We start from the raw sequence: 18,127 nt of genomic DNA on the forward strand, positions 1-18,127 counted from the left end.
CTGATTCTTGAAATAAGTTACCAAGGATCAGGAGAGCAGTTCTGACAGTGTGTGTGTCTAGGTCAAAGCCCTGTGTGCCGAGGCTGACCGCCTGCAGCAGTCCCACCCTCTCAGCGCTACTCAGATTCAAGTGAAGCGAGAGGAGCTGATTACAAACTGGGAACAGATCCGCACCCTGGCGGCGGAGAGACACGCACGTCTCAATGATTCATACAGGTAGAAATAACCCTCCAGTGCTCAATAACCTGCATCCTTTGACTGTTTTTAGACAAGAGGGAAGGCAGGAGTTAAAGGTCGTTGCTGTAACAACAGTTTTCTGTGGCTTGCCAGGTTTCACCTACTAAGAAGATGCAGGTGACTTTGCTTACCTATATTAGTTTTGAGAGTGGCAACTTTATGGTACTGTAAATATTTTTCTTCTGTGTCACTGCATTAAGACCGATAGAAATATCCCATAATATTTGAATGAGAAATTAACTTGAGCTATGAACCTTCACCAAAAGCACACTTAAAAAAAAAAAAAAAGAACTATCCCGTAAGCTATCTGAGCACCATGTGAAATATCCTGTTAAAACTGAGTAAAGCAAGGATTGGAAAGGAAAGGACTGCCTCTTACTGGAAGTTGAACCTGAGAATAACAGGGAAGATGAAAATTTGGAACAAGATTGGGGCATTATAGGATAGAACCTACGTTTTAAAGGGCTGATTTCAGCCTTCTTTTGCTTTCCTTTATAGCCTAGATGGGGAGAATTCTGTATTTCTCAGGACGAAAGTTTGTATATAGTTCGTTAGACTTTTGAGAGCATAGAATTCAGATATTTAGAGAGGACACTTTCCCTCCTGGGACCTTCACCGGCAAAGTCTTAATAACTTTACCTTTGGTTTTCCCAAGACTTCAACGCTTCCTTGCTGACTTCCGTGACCTCACCAGCTGGGTCACCGAGATGAAAGCCCTCATCAATGCTGATGAGCTTGCCAATGATGTGGCTGGGGCTGAAGCCCTGCTGGACAGGCATCAAGAGCACAAGGTAATGTCTCCAGGGTCTTCCAGAAATAAAGATACTGGCTTATGAGGCATCAATAAGTCACTATCCAGTGAGGTCTATAGTTAGAGTTGTTGAAGCCTTGTTCACAGGTAGCTCTCATAAGGATTGTTGTTGGTTTTGTCTTTGGAGATTTGTTCCACTTGCTTCCAGTAGGTAGGAGAGATCTTGGGTTAAATGTTAGGAGGTTAACTGTGATCCATAAAAGCAAAGAGACTATCTCTGGCAAGTTAGAGGTGCTACTTTGCATACCCTTCTTGTACTGTATTTAAAAAGTCTTTGTTTAAATGATGAATTTCATAATTGGTTTGAGTAAATCCAGATTTATTTTTGTATTTCCCCAAAGTGTGTTCCATGAAAAACTGGTAATATGAAGTCTTAATAGGTCTTACTCTGAAAAGGAAGGGAATTTTCTGTGGTTAAGTAATTTTGGAAAACACTGTTAAACAGAATTTTTAAAAAATCTTCACTGTAGACCTTCTGAGAGGTCTTAATGTGCTAGGTTTGAAGTCAGTATACAAAAGTCAAGTATGTTAAAAAAATATGTAGAATCCTGCTACTTAGAAATAAACATCATCAAAGTAGGTTAAAAAAAAAATTCTGTTTCTCTACACCAGCAACAAATAATCACATCAGAAGGTGTAAGGTTCTCAGGAATAAATTTAACAAAAGTTGTACAGGACATTTATGGAGAAAACTATAAAAAATTTTTTGAAAAACATTAAGGAAAAACAATAAACGAAATGGTTTGTCTAGTTCATGGATGGAATAGTCTTTTATAAAGGTATAAATTCTCCCCAAAATATATAAATTTAGCGCAATTCCAGTCAAAAGCACAGTGGGGTTTGTTTGTTTTTGGAATGAGACAAGCTGATTTTAATATTTATTTGGAAGAAAAAAAAATCCAAAGATAACTAACACACCTTTGAAGAACAAGGTTGAGTTGGGGGAGGACATACTCTACCAGGCATGTAAAGTCCTAGTAAACAAGACCATTTTGCACGAGAAAGATACGTAAGCCAGTGAAACAGAAGAGAGCCTCAGACCCATGTGAATGTATGGAAACTTTGTCTCACAGGGGTGGCGTGAAAGCCAGTAGGGAAAGAACATATTAATAAGGGGTGTTCTCAGATTTAATGACCTAGACTGGTTATTTTCCTTTTACAAGGTACTTGACATAAATTGTGCCTTTTTTTTTTTTTTTTTGTCCACAGGGTGAAATTGATGCTCATGAGGATAGCTTTAAATCTGCAGATGAATCTGGTCAGGCTCTGCTTGCTGCTGGTCATTATGCCTCAGATGAAGTGAGGGAGAAGGTAAGAGAGAAGAAAAAGAGCTTTTGAAGAGGTGATTGGGTTTGTTTTTTCTTTTTGGCCCCTGTAAGCTATTATCCATCTTTAAATATCTGGACATGCATCTCACTGTGATATGTGAGCAAACTTATATTGAGATTCTACCTGAGAGTTAAGGAGCAGCTTCTCCAGAGATTTAAAGAAAAGGTGTTTGTACAGTGTGGTGATAGGTGTCTGATCAGAGAGAGAGCGACATTGTTTGGGAAACATTTTCTCCTTGGAATTTTGTAGGGACCTGAGTCCTGCATTAGTAGGTGGAGCCAAGAGGCAACAAACTTTAATAAAACTATGTTGCCTGAGTAACATGTATATAAATAATGATTTTTATACTGTATAGACTAAAAGGAGACACTTCATAGACTTTGTTGTCAATGACTTTAGAGCCTAAAAATTGTGTCTAAGGTATTTGTGAATTTATTTAACATCGTAGGGGTACTCCGCTCAATTGACTTTTCTAAATTGAGAGTCCCTACTTCCATTTACACTGCCTCATTTTTGGATAGATACCCTTTTTTCTTTCTACCTAGGAATTTACTTACCATTATATCTAGAATCATTTGTGATAATGTGGCAATAAATTAAGTCTAGATTACTTAGACCAGGAGTATCCCTCTTACATTCAGCATAAACATACGTACAACCCGATCAGTGTTTTCGTATTCCTTGTGATGTGGCTTACACATACAAGTGAATGTTATTCTCCTTTTGCAAATAAAAAAAAAATGGCCTCAAGAATAGCATTAGGATGAGAAATTTCATGGCACCTCTGACTAGAAGGCATTTGGTTAGGACTGACATTTCATCCCCATAATGAACTAGACTGTTTCCTGTCTCCTCAAGCTGACAATCCTTTCTGACGAGAGAGCTGCCCTGCTGGAGCTGTGGGAGCTGCGCAGGCAGCAGTATGAGCAGTGCATGGACCTGCAGCTCTTCTACCGAGACACTGAGCAGGTCGACAACTGGATGAGCAAACAAGAGGTAATTTGTGAGCAAAACCTTTGCCAAATGAATGAGAAGTCTTTGTTTTGTCTACTTTTCAGATAGTTTGTTTGGTTTTAGGAAATCAGTACCACTGTAATTCTGAATCAGGTGAAGAGGGGAAGCTGAACGAGCTTCCTATGTGTCAGCTCTGCCAGCATCTCCCCCTACAGAGTTTACAAGGGACTCAGAAGAGGCCCCAGTGTTGTAGATGGGTATGATGATGTAAAATCGCTTTTTATTAAAGAGAATAGTAGGATCAACAAAAGCTATTTGGGGAAGGTTTCTGTATAATGTGGAATAAGGATTTTCTGATACTGAATTGGTTTTTAAGTGAATCCAAAAGCACTTCAGGCTTTCCAGAAGAAGTCTTAGAAGTTTAACGGCCATGGGATCTCTTTCTTCCTTTCTGTATTTTGGCCAAATTATCCTTTGTTTCCAGTCTTAGAAGATCACAGGATAGGATGGTATTCTGAACACTTTGCTCCCTTTTGCAAGGCATTCCTGTTGAACGAAGACCTGGGAGATTCTTTGGATAGTGTGGAAGCACTTCTCAAGAAGCATGAGGACTTTGAGAAATCCCTCAGTGCCCAGGAGGAAAAGATTACAGTAAGATCCCTTATTGTCATCAGTGTCTTCAGATGATTCTTAAAATAAGCCAGAGGTCTCTTCTTTTCCTAGGCTTCTCAACAGATTTGATGAAGGATCTGTGTAAAGGGACTTAAAGTGTCATGATGATGATACACCATCTTACTGGGAACGTATACAACTTTGTAGAATGAAGTAATTGACTTGCTTTAAATCTCCAAATTCAACTTTACCTTTCACTAAAAGTACTTAAAAATTAATGTAAGAGGTGCTCTTCCCATTGAAAACAGATCTTAGGAGTGGTAAGGCTGTTAACCTGCGTCGACCCCTAGGAGGTGGTCTTGCCGAAGCTAATGTCTGCAATCTTGGATGGGGCTAGAATAATATTGTTACATCTGACTAATAACATCAAACGAAAACTCAGAAGTTAGAGGGGAAATGTTGTCATAACAATCCTTAGAGTAAAAACTTTGACCTGCGCTAAGATTTAAAGTGTTTCGTGACCTGTTCAGCAGTTACTTTTCTCTAATAACCAAGTTACAGAATAGCGTGCTTCCAAAAAAAAGTCCAAACCCATTGCCATTGGGTCTATTCATAGTGACCCTACAGGACAGAGTAGAATTGTCCCATAGGATTTCCAAGGCTGTAATCTTTACAAAATCAGACCAGCACATCCTCCTCCTGCGGAGTGGTTTGTGGGTTCAGACCGCCAACGTTTGTTAGCAGCCAGGTGCTTAGCCACTGCACCACCAGGGCTTCTAAGTGTATGCTTACTAGAGAAGAATTTTTATTTTCTTTTGTAGGCATTAGATGAGTTTGCAACCAAGCTAATTCAGAACAACCACTATGCGATGGAAGATGTGGCTACTCGCCGAGATGCTGTAAGTTTCCAGGTTCTTTTTGCTCCATCCTTTCTATCCATGGATATCCCTTCTAAGGCAGATGTTGAATCAGCTGGAATGTTGTTGGAGATTCACATGGCCCCTTGTCTTTTCAGCTGTTGAGCCGCCGCAATGCACTTCACGAGAGAGCCATGTATCGCCGCGCCCAGCTGGCTGATTCCTTCCACTTGCAACAGTTTTTCCGTGATTCTGATGAGTTGAAGAGTTGGGTCAATGAGAAGATGAAAACTGCCACAGACGAAGCCTATAAGGTATCGTACTGGTTGCACTGCCATGAGGCTCTTGGCTAATAAAATTAAGCTCAGAGTATTTATCTGAAGCTCTCACAAAAATAAATTGTTGCTAAAGAAAGAAATATGGGATTCCAAAAACCATGTCATTTAACATAAGCTGATTATTTTATAAATCCTCCCTATGTAGAGAGGTATGAAAGTAACACAAGAGTAACTGATATATGGGTACAAGATAGAACTCCCTTCTTTTATTGGCAGGACCCATCCAACCTACAGGGAAAAGTACAGAAGCATCAGGCTTTTGAGGCTGAGCTCTCAGCAAACCAGAGCCGCATTGATGCCCTGGAGAAAGCAGGGCAAAAGCTGATTGATGTCAACCACTATGCCAAGGATGAAGTAGCAGCTCGTATGAACGAGGTCATCAGTTTGTGGAAGAAACTACTAGAGGCCACTGAACTGAAAGGTAAGAGAAAATGTTTTATTGGATTCTAATAGGAATGTTGAAGAAATAAATATTCTTTCCTAGTTAAGTGTTTTAGGGACATATACTACCCAGTTAAAGTGAAGTAGACGACCACGTGGGCATTAGGGCTGTTTTCCTGTGGAGGAGTTACTTTGCTTAGGTTCTGATTGCTGATTTGGTAGATGGTGGTTGAGTGTACTGGTTAGTGGAGGGAAGCCTGAGAAGAAGGAATGACTTGGCCAAGCTTTATTGAACGAATTGGGCCCCGTCAGCGAAAATCGAAGTTCGGCTTTGATCCAAGGGCATTTCGTAATTTTCACATGCTCCTATCTTATGGAGGTGAACATGCTTTTCAGACAACTTCCAATTCATCCTCTAGAAGACAGAGAAGTAGTTGGATTTGTTTTCTTTAACTGTGTGATAAAAATGAAACTAACTAAATTCTAACCCATAGTTCTTTACTGAGATACCATTGTTTATGAGCAGTGTTGGTAAAAGGATAATGTTAAGAAATGGAAAATTCAACTTGCCTCTTTGAATAGGAATAAAACTTCGTGAAGCCAACCAGCAGCAGCAATTTAATCGCAATGTCGAGGATATTGAGTTGTGGCTGTATGAAGTAGAGGGACACCTGGCCTCAGATGATTATGGCAAAGATCTTACCAATGTCCAGAACCTCCAGAAGAAGCATGCCCTGCTAGAGGCAGATGTGGCTGCACACCAGGTAGAGTGTGAATTAGGGGCCTTTGTTAGGCAAGTGAACACAAGTAGTAGGAGTGAAGAGCAGTGAGCGATTTTAAGACCAAACTAGCTTTAGGAAGGATGTGGTGTGTTCATTTTCCTAGATAACCCTATATGCTCATACTCAAATTAAGCTGTCTTCCCTCAAGGTTTCTGGGAGCCCAGGAGGGTAAGGAGATTGCAAAAAGAACACTTCCAGGGATGGGAAGAGGACCCCTGACCTAGACACAACTAGACCACATCTAGAAATATCCAGAACATGGTTCCCCAACACTGGTCCAAGCTTTAAAGAGTGTTCTCTCCTATTCCCAGGATCGAATTGATGGCATCACCATTCAGGCCCGCCAGTTCCAAGATGCTGGCCATTTTGATGCAGAAAACATCAAGAAGAAGCAGGAAGCCCTCGTCGCTCGCTATGAGGCTCTCAAGGAACCTATGATTGCCCGAAAGCAGAAGCTGGCTGATTCTCTGCGTTTGCAACAGCTCTTCCGTGATGTTGAGGATGAGGAGACATGGATTCGAGAAAAAGAACCCATTGCTGCGTCTACCAACAGAGGTCAGTCTGCCTCCATCTGATAGGAATCAAGTCGAGAAGGCTGTAGCCTTGTAATGTAAAGATGATGCATCTCAAAACCACACAGTAAAGCTTAAGTTACTAAACTGGAGCCATGGTGGGAACTAAGAGTAAAACTAAGAGTGCTGGCTTTTCTCTTCATGGCTTGGATGACTAGGGAGTGGTTTCTGCCTTTCAGGCAAGGATTTGATTGGAGTCCAAAATCTACTAAAGAAACACCAGGCCCTACAAGCAGAAATTGCTGGCCATGAGCCTCGCATCAAAGCAGTTACACAGAAGGGGAATGCCATGGTGGAGGAAGGTGAGTGTGTGGAGATGAGTCAGTGAAAGCGGCTTTACTTTGCTCTTCAAACCTCCCTTTAGCTAAGTTTATGGAGTTGAGTGAGGCCAGGCTTGAGTACCATCCCCATTCTTTTCCTAACTCTGTGACTTTGGCTAGACCTTCAACTAGCTGCGCCTGAATTTTTTATCTGTAAAAAGGAGATAACGATACTACTCCTGATGTAGCTGTGAGGATTAAATGAGATCAAGTAGCTAAAGAGCCTGATAACAGTACCTGGCTCCTGTAAGGCTCAGTGGTACTACAGTGGTACTATTATTTTATTATTTCTTTATGATAGCATTACTAATGCCAGCTGGTGATGTCTGCTTCTTAGAATCTGGACAGAGGTCATGACTGGACGAGGCCAAAAAATGAGACAGTCTGTTAAAGGATTGAAGCTGCTCTTAAAACTGGATTATGAAGGGGCCTGGCTTACCAAAAGCAGTAATGAGAGTTCTGTGAACACAGAACATACCTCTTTGTAACCTTCTGTAACGTATTAGCATGCGTCTCATCACCCTCTCTTCCCCCTGCCCACCCTCCAGGCCATTTTGCTGCAGAGGATGTGAAGGCCAGACTTAATGAACTGAACCAGAAGTGGGAGTCTCTGAAGTCCAAAGCCTCCCAGCGTCGGCAGGACCTCGAGGACTCGCTGCAGGCCCAGCAGTACTTTGCCGATGCCAACGAAGCTGAATCCTGGATGCGGGAGAAGGAGCCTATCGTGGGCAGCACCGACTACGGGAAGGATGAGGACTCTGCCGAGGTAGCCTCTGAGCTTGGGAAGCATTACGCTTGCCTGGGAAACTGGCTAGGGCTTGGACTGGGAACATGTTAAGAAAAATGATGATGTGTGGCATTACTTTTTAAGGTGTATTTATAAAGGTCTAGGTGTTGTTCCTGAACTCTTCTTGCCACAGTCTTAACAAAAACCAAAAAATGGGAGAACAGAAACCCTTTGAAAATGGTAGTGGTAGGAACTGATGAAGTACCAAGTGTTGGGATAGACGGGATGCATCCTCAGGAAGGGCAGTCTGGATCCAGCTTCTACTTGTTAGTAATGTTTTATTTCTTAAACGATGTGTGGTGAACTCACTGGTATGTGTGATAGTGTTGTATATTTGAAGTATTGCATGATTTAAGTACATAAAAGTAGAGTGAAAAAAAAAAATACTATATGTCACAAGTACAGTTTCCCCCAAATGTTTATTTAGAAAAAAGGGGAAAGCACAGAGTGGAAGGTGATGAAATCACTGTGTAATTGAACAAGATTTCAGAGGCCAGTTGGTGTGTTAGGGTGATAACCGATGGCAACAGGCTCAGACTCCTCTTGCAGGTGCTCCGTGTGTGATTTTGGTTTCAGGCTCTGCTAAAGAAACACGAAGCTTTGATGTCGGATCTCAGTGCTTATGGCAGCAGCATTCAAGCTTTGCGAGAGCAAGCTCAATCGTGCCGGGTAAACTTGGCTTTATTTCAGCATTTGTGGGTTATCTGGGGGGCAGGGAAAGTTGAGGGACTTGGGATATTACCAATAGGTGTTACGGCCCTACTCAATATTCTTGTGACACAAGGGTTTATAATTTAAAGCAAGATTTCTTGATGATACCAAGTAGCTAAAGTTCTTGAATAAGATTATATGGATAGCTTCCAGGAAGAACTCTTGTAAATATGTATTTAGTAAATTTGAACTTGGGATTTGTTATGTCCTTAGGTGACACACCATGGACATCCTTTAATCATGTTTCCCATTCCTTTGGATTTTTAGCAACAAGTGGCCCCTATGGATGATGAGACTGGGAAGGAGTTGGTCTTGGCTCTTTATGACTATCAGGAGAAGAGTCCTCGAGAGGTCACCATGAAAAAAGGAGATATTCTTACCTTACTCAATAGCACCAACAAGGCAAGACATAGAAAATGATTGTATGTGTGTTTCCATCAGCACAAGTTTGCTCAGTTGGGTGCCTTCAGGTGGTTATGTTGCCCCAAAATGAGGCTGGTTTAGAATTTGAAGAGAGGTTAGATTTTCGTAGTCTAATCTCCCATTTAGTACAGGCCTATCCTATGGTCAAGAACATAATCTGTCTTCTTTAATACCTGCAAATAGTATAGATTCATACTCTGCAGAGAGAATTCCTTCCCTTTTGAGCCAAAGTCTGCTTCTGTATAACTTGTACCCGTTAGCTCTTAACCTAGACTGTACATCTACATTTCAGCCCAGCAGATGGTTGAAGACAGCTGTGATATTACCCCATAGGCCTTGTCGTCTCCAGGTTCAATACTGCTTGGTTCATCAGTCTTCCTTGACATAGTCTGGTTTGACAGTGACTTGAGATGAGGCACGTGGTACTCTACATATTATCTGACTAGTCCCAAAGGATACTGCCTCCCCACATGGTTAAGGCTAGAGAAATGTTCTCAGCCATTGTTGAGAACCACCCTATTCCCACACCCCCAGTTGTCTACCCTAGTCATGAGAGTTTGAGGAAACATGTGATTCATATCTTTCCTGAGTCTAATTTCAACTTAAACCAACCCTGCTGGTCTGACTTTGATTTATTCCAGAACAGTGTTGTGCAATAGAACTTTCTGTGATGGTAGAAATTGTTCATGTCTGTGTTACCCATACAGTAGCTACTAGCCACAAGTGGTTAGTAAGCACTTGAATGTGGCTGGTGTAACTAAAGAACTGAATTTCTTAACTGTATTTAATTTTAATTTATATAAATTTAAATAATCACATGTGACTACTATATTAAACAGCACAGTTCTAAAGTGTCTAAGCCAAGAGAAGGCTGCCCTTCATGTAGGGATGTCATCTCTGCTTCACTCGTGACTTTCTCCATGCTTGGCAGATCATGAAAAGACAGGGCCAAAATTTCAGTCCTTGTCCAGTGACTTTAGCGGTCCTGGGATTCTCTTAAAACGATCAGCGCTCTCTTTAGCGTGACTGTGCAGACACACGTGCCTTGGATTCTCCCTTCTCAAGAAAGAATTTAACGAGAATGGCCATACAACTTGAAGAACGTAATCGATATCACAGAATTGTACATGTAGAGATTGTTGATTGGTGTATGTGTTGCCGCATATATTTTCAACAACATAAAAGAAAGAATTTTATTTTCACTTCTCTCCCCTTTTTTGTTTTTAGGACTGGTGGAAAGTGGAAGTGAACGATCGGCAGGGTTTTGTGCCAGCTGCGTATGTGAAGAAACTGGACCCCGCCCAGTCAGCATCCCGGGAGAATCTCCTGGAGGAGCAGGGCAGCATAGCGCTGCGGCAGGAGCAAATTGACAATCAGTAAGGGCGGTAGGGTCGCATCACACAGGCCCAGGCACCACAAGAGCCTTAGCCGGCATCACGTGTGGTTTAGGCAGGGTGTCCTGAGGCTTCTAGAACGAATGTGATTCTGGTGCCCATCTGCACTCAGGGCATACGCTTCCTGCTTTTCCCAAGTCATTTTTAACCCACAGAATGCCCTGTTTGGAGCTAAAGTCATGACTGATATTTTACTGCCCTTTGTTTTTTCACCCCTGTGTTCATGGGTTTCTTTTTCTAAACAGCATTTTTCTAATCATTATCATCTTAACCTTTGTCCTCTGATTTTGCGCTGCTTTCTGAAATTGGACCCTTAGATGTTCTACAGCTGCGCCTCTCTTAAAAGGCCGCTTAGAGAGGCTCTCTCTACCACGGCTTTGTGTGCTGGGAATTTATTTTTTATGAAATAGTTCTGTCTTTCATATAGCTAAACTATGTTGATGTGTGTCCTTCCTTTGTAGCATATCTTATTACACTCATGAAATCAGCAGCTTTGGATACTTGAGAAATATTCTGAAAATACATTCCCACTAGAGTTTAGAATAACTGAATTTTTCTGACCCTGGTGATCCCTGGAAAGATTAGAATTATTTGCAGAATGAGAGGTTTGGGTTTGTTTTCTTTCTTTCCAGTAAATTGGATCATGAACGTGAAAGCAAAAACGTGGCCTAAATACATGGCTAAAGTTGTTGTTAGCTCTCAGTAAAGTTTTTCTAAGGGTGATCATTTTCTATTCTCTGCCCTTGCCCTGTAAAATCAGCAGTGTTTCCAGTACAGGAAAATCCACTGCCTTAAGCATGGCAGACTTTCTCAGGAAAATGAAGGTGAACTCCCCCTCCAATTTAATTTTCCTGTTATTTCATTACTGTGATCTCATTCCTGGCCTGCTCCTAATAGCTTTTGAATGACTCCCTAATTTTCCCCCACTTAAACCATCCACCATCATGGCACCGGGCAGAGCTGCCGCTTTCCATCCCTGTGGATTAATCCCACTAATTTGTGCGTGCTTTTGCTGTGCTCCCTCTGTGCAGGACACGCATAACTAAGGAGGCCGGCAGTGTATCTCTGCGTATGAAACAGGTGGAAGAACTGTGAGTAGGCGGAAAGCCTCGCTGAGCACCCCGTGTCCATTGCTCTACCTGTCCATTACCCTCTGCCGCTTCTCTTGAAGCCAGTTGTTCATTCAGAGGAGATGAGGTGGTGGGAGCAACTGTGTTTCTGTGCCGCAGCTTTCGCTCACAAGGGAAGAGGTTTTGGTGAAGCTGTGCCAGTTGATGGCTGTTTACCTCATTGGTTGCTTCCATGTGCAGCTGTGTGTTCAGAATGTTGTTGGTTCCCCCTCCTGGTGCTTCTCTGTGGTGGACCAGCTATTATCAGTAGCAAACCTAAGGGCTGATTCTAAAGTGTTCCTTAATAGGAAGGAAATTAAGTAGCTCTTAAAGAGCTCTGATTCTTAGCAACTCATTGCTTTTTTATTTCAGTTTGGGAAGCTTAGATTTGATGGTCATTCTAGACTTTTTAACTTTTAGCTCAGTTTTATTGAGTGTCATTGCACATCTCCAGAGGTAGTAGGAATTCAGCCTTTTGTATTTTAGTTTCCAAGGGTTAGAATAGCCTTCAATTCTCCTTAAGAAATCTTCCAGATGACAAATGACACGGGTACTCTGTGCTCTACCTGATTTTCCTTCCGAAGTTGTCAAAACTTTCTGAGAAATAAATACTATCATTCCAGAAATTTCCTACTTATCCAGAGATACAGACATCCTATACCAGGCTATAAAACTCAGTGTACTCTCTCCCACCCCCCTCATTTGGGGCCTGTTTAGGGAATTATGAGAGGAGAAAAAAAATCTCTGCTCAGCAAATTCATCTCATCTCTCAGCTGTAGTCGCATGAACCCTGTGTTGTGCCAAACGCTTGTTTCCAGCCATTTGTGGTTGCTCTGTTGTCAGTGCAGAACTGGCCTGGGGATGTGTGTGCCTGACTGTTTCAGCTACCCAGTTGTGAACCATACAGGATACGCTTGCCCTGAGGCTGTAGTGTGGATACTTAGGAGCTTCATCTTCATCTGCGTTCTGATACTTTGTCACTAGGCATCATCATAACAAACTCATAGCCTTGGATCCACATGTTGGAGACACCTGGTGGTTTGCCCTTGTGTTAGCATCTGCAGAAAGCTAACTGCCTTCCTTGCCCCTTCTTGTCATCCTCTTGAATTACATCAGATACCATTCTCTGCTGGAACTGGGTGAGAAGCGTAAAGGCATGTTGGAGAAAAGTTGCAAGAAGTTTATGTTGTTCCGTGAAGCCAATGAACTACAGCAGTGGATCAATGAGAAGGAAGCTGCTCTGACGAGTGAGGAGGTCGGCGCAGACTTGGAGCAGGTTGAGGTGCTACAGAAGAAGTTTGATGACTTCCAGAAGGTATGGGAAGTCCTGCAGCTGGGCTGAGAAATAATTTAAAGACTTGATTTATTATTTTAGATTACTAGAATGAAGATGTGTTACATAGGTTATGTTTCCACCATTTTAGATTACCTTAATTGAAACTTTTCTTGGACCAGTTTTTAGTTTCATAGAAAGGGATGCAATTGTCTTTACATGCTCTTTTAAGAACTTTTCTAAACCTAAAGTATAAAAAGGTATAAAAATAGTCTTATAACCAATTAAAATGTGGCTTTTTCCCCATAGTGGCTAGGCATCAAAATTTCATCACGTTTTATGTTCACAATCATTAGCCATTAGAGAAATGCAGATCAAAACTACAATGAGATTTCATCTCACTCCAACAAGGCTGGCATCAATCCAAAAAACACAAAATAATAAATGTTGGAGAGGCTGTGGAGAGATTGGAATGCTTATACACTGCTGCTGGGAATGTAAAATGGTACAACCACTTTGGAAATTGATTTGGCGCTTCCTTAAAAAGCTAGAAATAGAAATACCATATGATCCAGCAATCCCACTCCTCGGAATATATCCTAGAGAAGTAAGAGCTTTTACACCAACAGATACATGCACACCCATGTTTATTGCAGCACCGTTTACAATAGCAAAAAGATGGAAACAACCAAGGTGCCCATCAATGGATGAATGGATAAATAAATTATGGTATATTCACACAATGGAATACAACGCATCGATAAAGAACAGTGAGGAATCTGTGAAACATTTCATAACATGGAGGAACCTGGGAGGCATTATGCTGAGTGAAATTAGTTGTAAAAGGACAAATATTGTATAAGTTAAGAACTTGAGAAATAGTTTAAACTGAGAAGAAAACATTCTTTTGTGGTTACGAGAGGGGAGAGGGAGGAGGGTGGGAGAGAGGTAGAGGTACTCACGAATTAGATAGTAGATAAGAACTACTTTAGGTGAAGGGAAAGACAGCACACAATACAGGGGAGGTCAGCACAACTGGACTAAACCAAAAGCAAAGAAGTTTCCTGAATAAACTGAATGCTTCGAAGGCCAGTGTAGCAGGGGCAAGGGTTTGGGAACCATGGTTTCAGGGGACATCTAAGTCAATTGGCATAATAATCTATTAAGAAGACATTCTGCATCCCACTTTGAAGAGTGGTGTCTGGGGTCTTAAATGCTAGCAAGCGGCCATCTAAGATGCATCAATTGGTCTCAACCCACCTGGATCAAAGGACACCAAGGACACAAGGCAATTACGAGCCCAAGAGACAGAAAGGACCACATGAATCAGACACTGCATCATCGTGAGACCAGAAGAGCTAGATGGTACCCAGCTACAACCGAGGACTGCCCTGACAGGGAACACAACAGAGAACCCTTGAGGGAGCAGGAGAGCAGTGGGATGCAGACCCCAAATAGTCATAAAAAGACCAGACTTCATGGTCTGAGATTAGAAGGACCCTGGTGGTCATGGCCCCCAGACCCTCTGTTGGCCCAGGACAGGAACCATTCCCGAAGCCAACTTTTCAGACATGGATTGGACTGGACAATGGGTTGGAGAGGGATGCTGGTGAGGAGTGAGCTTCTTGGATCAGGTGGACACTTGAGACTATGTTGGCATCTCCTGCCTGGAGGGGAGACTAGAGGGTAGAGGGGGTTAGAAGATGGTGACATGGACAGGAAAAGAGAGAGTGGAAGGAGAGAGCGGGCTGTCTCATCAAAAAAAAAAAAAAATTTTTTTTTTTTTTTTGGGGGGGGGAGAGTAATTGGGAGTATGTAGCAATTTTTTTTTTTTTTTTTTTAGCAAGGTGTATATAGATTTTTATGTGAGAGACTGACTTGATTTGTAAACTTTCACTTAAAGCACAATAAAAATTATTTTAAAAAAATTTATCACATTTTAAAGACATTGTTTCCTCCCTCCCCCCCCAAAAAAAGGTTAAAAAAAAAAATCTCCACTTGACCAGAATAGTGGTTTATTAACTACAGTTAATTAAGTGAATTTGAGACAGACTGTTGCCAATACCCTATGGTTGTTTCCTTCTTACTGGCAATCAGTACTCCCTGATTTAGGTCACTGTCAAGGAATGGAGAAACCAACTCAGGGTATCTATTGAATGGAAAGTGATACAACTATCAGTTCAGAATATAGGTTGTGAAAATCTGTTACCCTCTTTTGACTTGCTGTTACGACTTTTGCTCTAGGATCTGAAGGCCAATGAGTCACGGTTGAAGGACATTAACAAGGTGGCTGAAGACCTGGAGTCTGAAGGCCTAATGGCAGAGGAGGTACAGGCAGTACAGCAGCAGGCGAGTGTCTTGATCTTGGATGAAGTTTTGTTGCCATGAGAAAACAAATATGGTTCCTGTGTCCTTCATAGCCCAACAAGCTGCGATTCATAGTATGAAATTGTGCCAAGGGTATAGGCCAGGTACCCTATGTGACGTAAACCATTTTGTTTCGCTTCCTTAGCCAATATCCTTAACCTTCATATAGTGGAGAAGAACAACTCCAGTCTTCTCCTTAAGCCCATGGAATATGTAAAAGCTGTTTAATGTTTATAATAGCCCTTAACTAATAATAAGCTCTGAGTTCCTTATGAATAAAAGGTATTTAGCTATAAATACTTAGTCCCCTTTGATAGACTTTAAAAGCTGTAGCATTTTTCTATGCCTTTTGTAATTCTGTGTGTCCAGGTTTGACAATGAGTATTTCTGAGAGGTGTGTAATAACACTGATTTCCCTTTCTTGTTGTAGGAGGTGTATGGCATGATGCCCAAGGTAAGTCCCACGTGCTTCTCTGGAACTTGAACGTGAGAAGGGTTAGATTTTGGGAAGACTAGAAAGTCAACTGTAAAAACCTGTGGAAAAGAAATACAGAAGTTGGTTTCCATTTGTTGTTCTCCAGAAGACCAAAGTTTTTTTATTCCTTCAGTTTTCTCAAACTTCTTCCATGCCTATCAGCCTCTCAGTTGGGCTTGTTTATTACCCCTTTTGAAAGGGTCCTATGAGTGTGATGTAAAGAAAAGTTGATAGTTTTGTTGTATTCATTCTCATCAGTTTTACTGGAGTAGAAAATTGGAATTTTTCTCTATTTGCTTGATCTCTCTCAGTCAGCCTTGCAACTTGCTACCATCCAATGGTAAGCCCTAGATTACGGAGGCAGAAACGCCCTTCCAGTAGTTACTTTATCTGTGCGTTTCCCCCAGGGAAATAATAGGGCATTTGAAAGGAAAACTGGGGTGCCGCTTTGTCTCCTGCTGCCTAAACTCCTCCTCCTCTTTTGAATTAGGATGAAAGTGATTCCAAGACAGCCTCCCCATGGAAGGTAAGTATTCCTTGGCAAATTATTGTTTCCAAAGGTTTTGCAGGAACATAAAAATGTTTATGTCCTTTTCCTGAGTATTCATTTTTGTTTGAGCCTTTGGTGATTTCTGGACTTGTTTCTGTCCGAACTTGGCATTGGATTCTTTGAATCTGTTATCTCTTGAAGTGTGGTGCTTAACATACACAAGTAAAGTTATCACTTTTAAGTGCTCAGGATGGTTAAGAAGCCCTGGTGGTACAATGGTTAAGTGCTCAGCTACTAACTAAAAGGTCAGCAGTTCAAACTCCCTAGCTGCTCTGTGGGAGGAAAGACCTGGCAATCTGTTCCTGTAGCAATTACAGCCTAGGAAACCCTATGGGGCAGTTCTGCTCTGTCCTGCTCTGTCCTGTAGGGTCACTGTGAGTTGGAATTGTGTGGTTGACATTTTTTGAAGAGTCTAGGCCTGTTGTCTTGTAGACTGTGTGGGCGTGACAACAATAACAACACGGTCAAATTGCATCTATTACTCATATTGGTGCCTGAGTGTACTTGTGGGGGTAGTGCTTCATGGTCTGGCATGGTCCCGCCAATAAGGGGTGAGTCCCAAAAGGCCAAGAGGACTTTCTCCCAGATAAAGCTGGGTGGGCTCTCAGGTCCCAAGGGAATTTGATTTTTGTAAGAGGTAATGATATTGTTGAAAAGAAAGCTGTTGCACTGTTTTTTCTTTTTCATCTGGTAAGGCTGTTGTCTTAGTTCAAGGGGACACTGTTAAAATGAACAGCAGCCTAACAATCATACACAGAAATATAATTGATTGGTTATTAGTGCACTTGTTGGTATAAATAATCTCAGCTGCCAGCACTTACTAAACTGAGTGTATTTCTGAAGTGTTCTTCCTGTGGTATGGCCAGGAAAAAAGCACTAAACATTAGTTTGGAACTGGCTTTTCTGTCCATCCCAGAGGTTATGGTTGGGGTCTACCGCTCTCTTTTCACTGTTCGCTGGGGAAAATTAATCAGTGAGCTGGGTCTGATTTGTGCACTTGGGATTTTTTTCATGACTTTCTTTTGGTCAATTCTTTTATTAATGCCTCTGCTCCGAATTTTGACAGTATTCCTTTAAGATCATTTTGGTTGAAAATTGGGACCTAATTAATGGCACTTACATCTCAGATTTCTGTCTCTTAATTGGCAAACACTTGATTAGTTTTGCTCTCTGCTTGCCTCCCTATGTATGTAGTCTGCTCGCCTGATGGTTCACACCGTGACCACCTTTAACTCTATCAAGGTAAGAAACAGTGGCCAGGTCCTCTTGTCTTCCTCCTTGGCTCTTCACCACTCTCCTTCCTCTGACTGTAGGGGAGCTCTTGCCCTATTTCATTGTAGTGCTTCTGGGCCCAAGAGTCTCCCAGGCAAATGTCAACACTCTTCATGGCAGCAGGATGGCTTGGTTGCTTTCCTGGTCAAAAAATTGCCAGTTCTAAGCCACAAATGGAGCCCTGGTCGCTCAGTGATTAAGAGGTCGGCAGTTTGAATCCGCCAGCTGCTCCTTGGAAACCCTATGGGGCAGTTTTACTCTGTCCTGTAGGGCTGCATGCTACTCTTGGAGGTATTAGCATTTTATAAGATTGGAGAAATAGTCTCCATTATTTTATTATGTCTTGGGTCCCCTTTTTTTTTTTAATCATTGACATTTTCCATTTTGAAAAAATCTAATTCCTAACAGTGAGGTCATCTCCCCTTTGGTTTCCAGTAGGGCTGGGACCTGTGAGGAGCATATTCTCAGGAAAGCAATGAATGCCTTCTTTGCCCCCTTACAGACTCTACTCTTTCTGGACCTTAAGGTGGTTTGCCTTATTCTCTATGAGGTCCTGTGACAATCTAGCTTTTT

At 41.8% G+C, this 18,127-nt stretch overlaps 1 protein-coding gene across 4 annotated transcripts in view; it reads left to right on the forward strand.

Annotated features, from left to right (window-relative positions):
- SPTAN1 (spectrin alpha, non-erythrocytic 1) overlaps nucleotides 1-18,127 on the forward strand; it is a 60,947-nt gene that overhangs the window by 18,630 nt on the left and 24,190 nt on the right. For 2 of the 4 annotated variants that reach the window (XM_049895299.1, XM_049895298.1), the window contains exons 8-28: nucleotides 62-216; nucleotides 893-1,028; nucleotides 2,258-2,359; nucleotides 3,236-3,373; nucleotides 3,872-3,982; nucleotides 4,765-4,842; nucleotides 4,959-5,114; nucleotides 5,355-5,559; nucleotides 6,102-6,283; nucleotides 6,613-6,856; nucleotides 7,053-7,175; nucleotides 7,742-7,959; nucleotides 8,557-8,649; nucleotides 8,959-9,093; nucleotides 10,342-10,490; nucleotides 11,540-11,599; nucleotides 12,734-12,932; nucleotides 15,135-15,239; nucleotides 15,688-15,711; nucleotides 16,223-16,258; nucleotides 17,477-17,524. In XM_049895299.1, the coding sequence (XP_049751256.1) occupies nucleotides 62-216; nucleotides 893-1,028; nucleotides 2,258-2,359; nucleotides 3,236-3,373; nucleotides 3,872-3,982; nucleotides 4,765-4,842; nucleotides 4,959-5,114; nucleotides 5,355-5,559; nucleotides 6,102-6,283; nucleotides 6,613-6,856; nucleotides 7,053-7,175; nucleotides 7,742-7,959; nucleotides 8,557-8,649; nucleotides 8,959-9,093; nucleotides 10,342-10,490; nucleotides 11,540-11,599; nucleotides 12,734-12,932; nucleotides 15,135-15,239; nucleotides 15,688-15,711; nucleotides 16,223-16,258; nucleotides 17,477-17,524 (2,697 nt within the window). The remainder of the gene's footprint in view (nucleotides 1-61; nucleotides 217-892; nucleotides 1,029-2,257; nucleotides 2,360-3,235; nucleotides 3,374-3,871; nucleotides 3,983-4,764; nucleotides 4,843-4,958; nucleotides 5,115-5,354; nucleotides 5,560-6,101; nucleotides 6,284-6,612; nucleotides 6,857-7,052; nucleotides 7,176-7,741; nucleotides 7,960-8,556; nucleotides 8,650-8,958; nucleotides 9,094-10,341; nucleotides 10,491-11,539; nucleotides 11,600-12,733; nucleotides 12,933-15,134; nucleotides 15,240-15,687; nucleotides 15,712-16,222; nucleotides 16,259-17,476; nucleotides 17,525-18,127) is intronic. The other 2 variants (XM_049895300.1, XM_049895301.1) reach the window with 2 other exon arrangements.

Source organism: Elephas maximus, chromosome 9, assembly GCF_024166365.1.
Source record: "Elephas maximus indicus isolate mEleMax1 chromosome 9, mEleMax1 primary haplotype, whole genome shotgun sequence".
NCBI classification, from domain to species: domain Eukaryota; kingdom Metazoa; phylum Chordata; class Mammalia; order Proboscidea; family Elephantidae; genus Elephas; species Elephas maximus.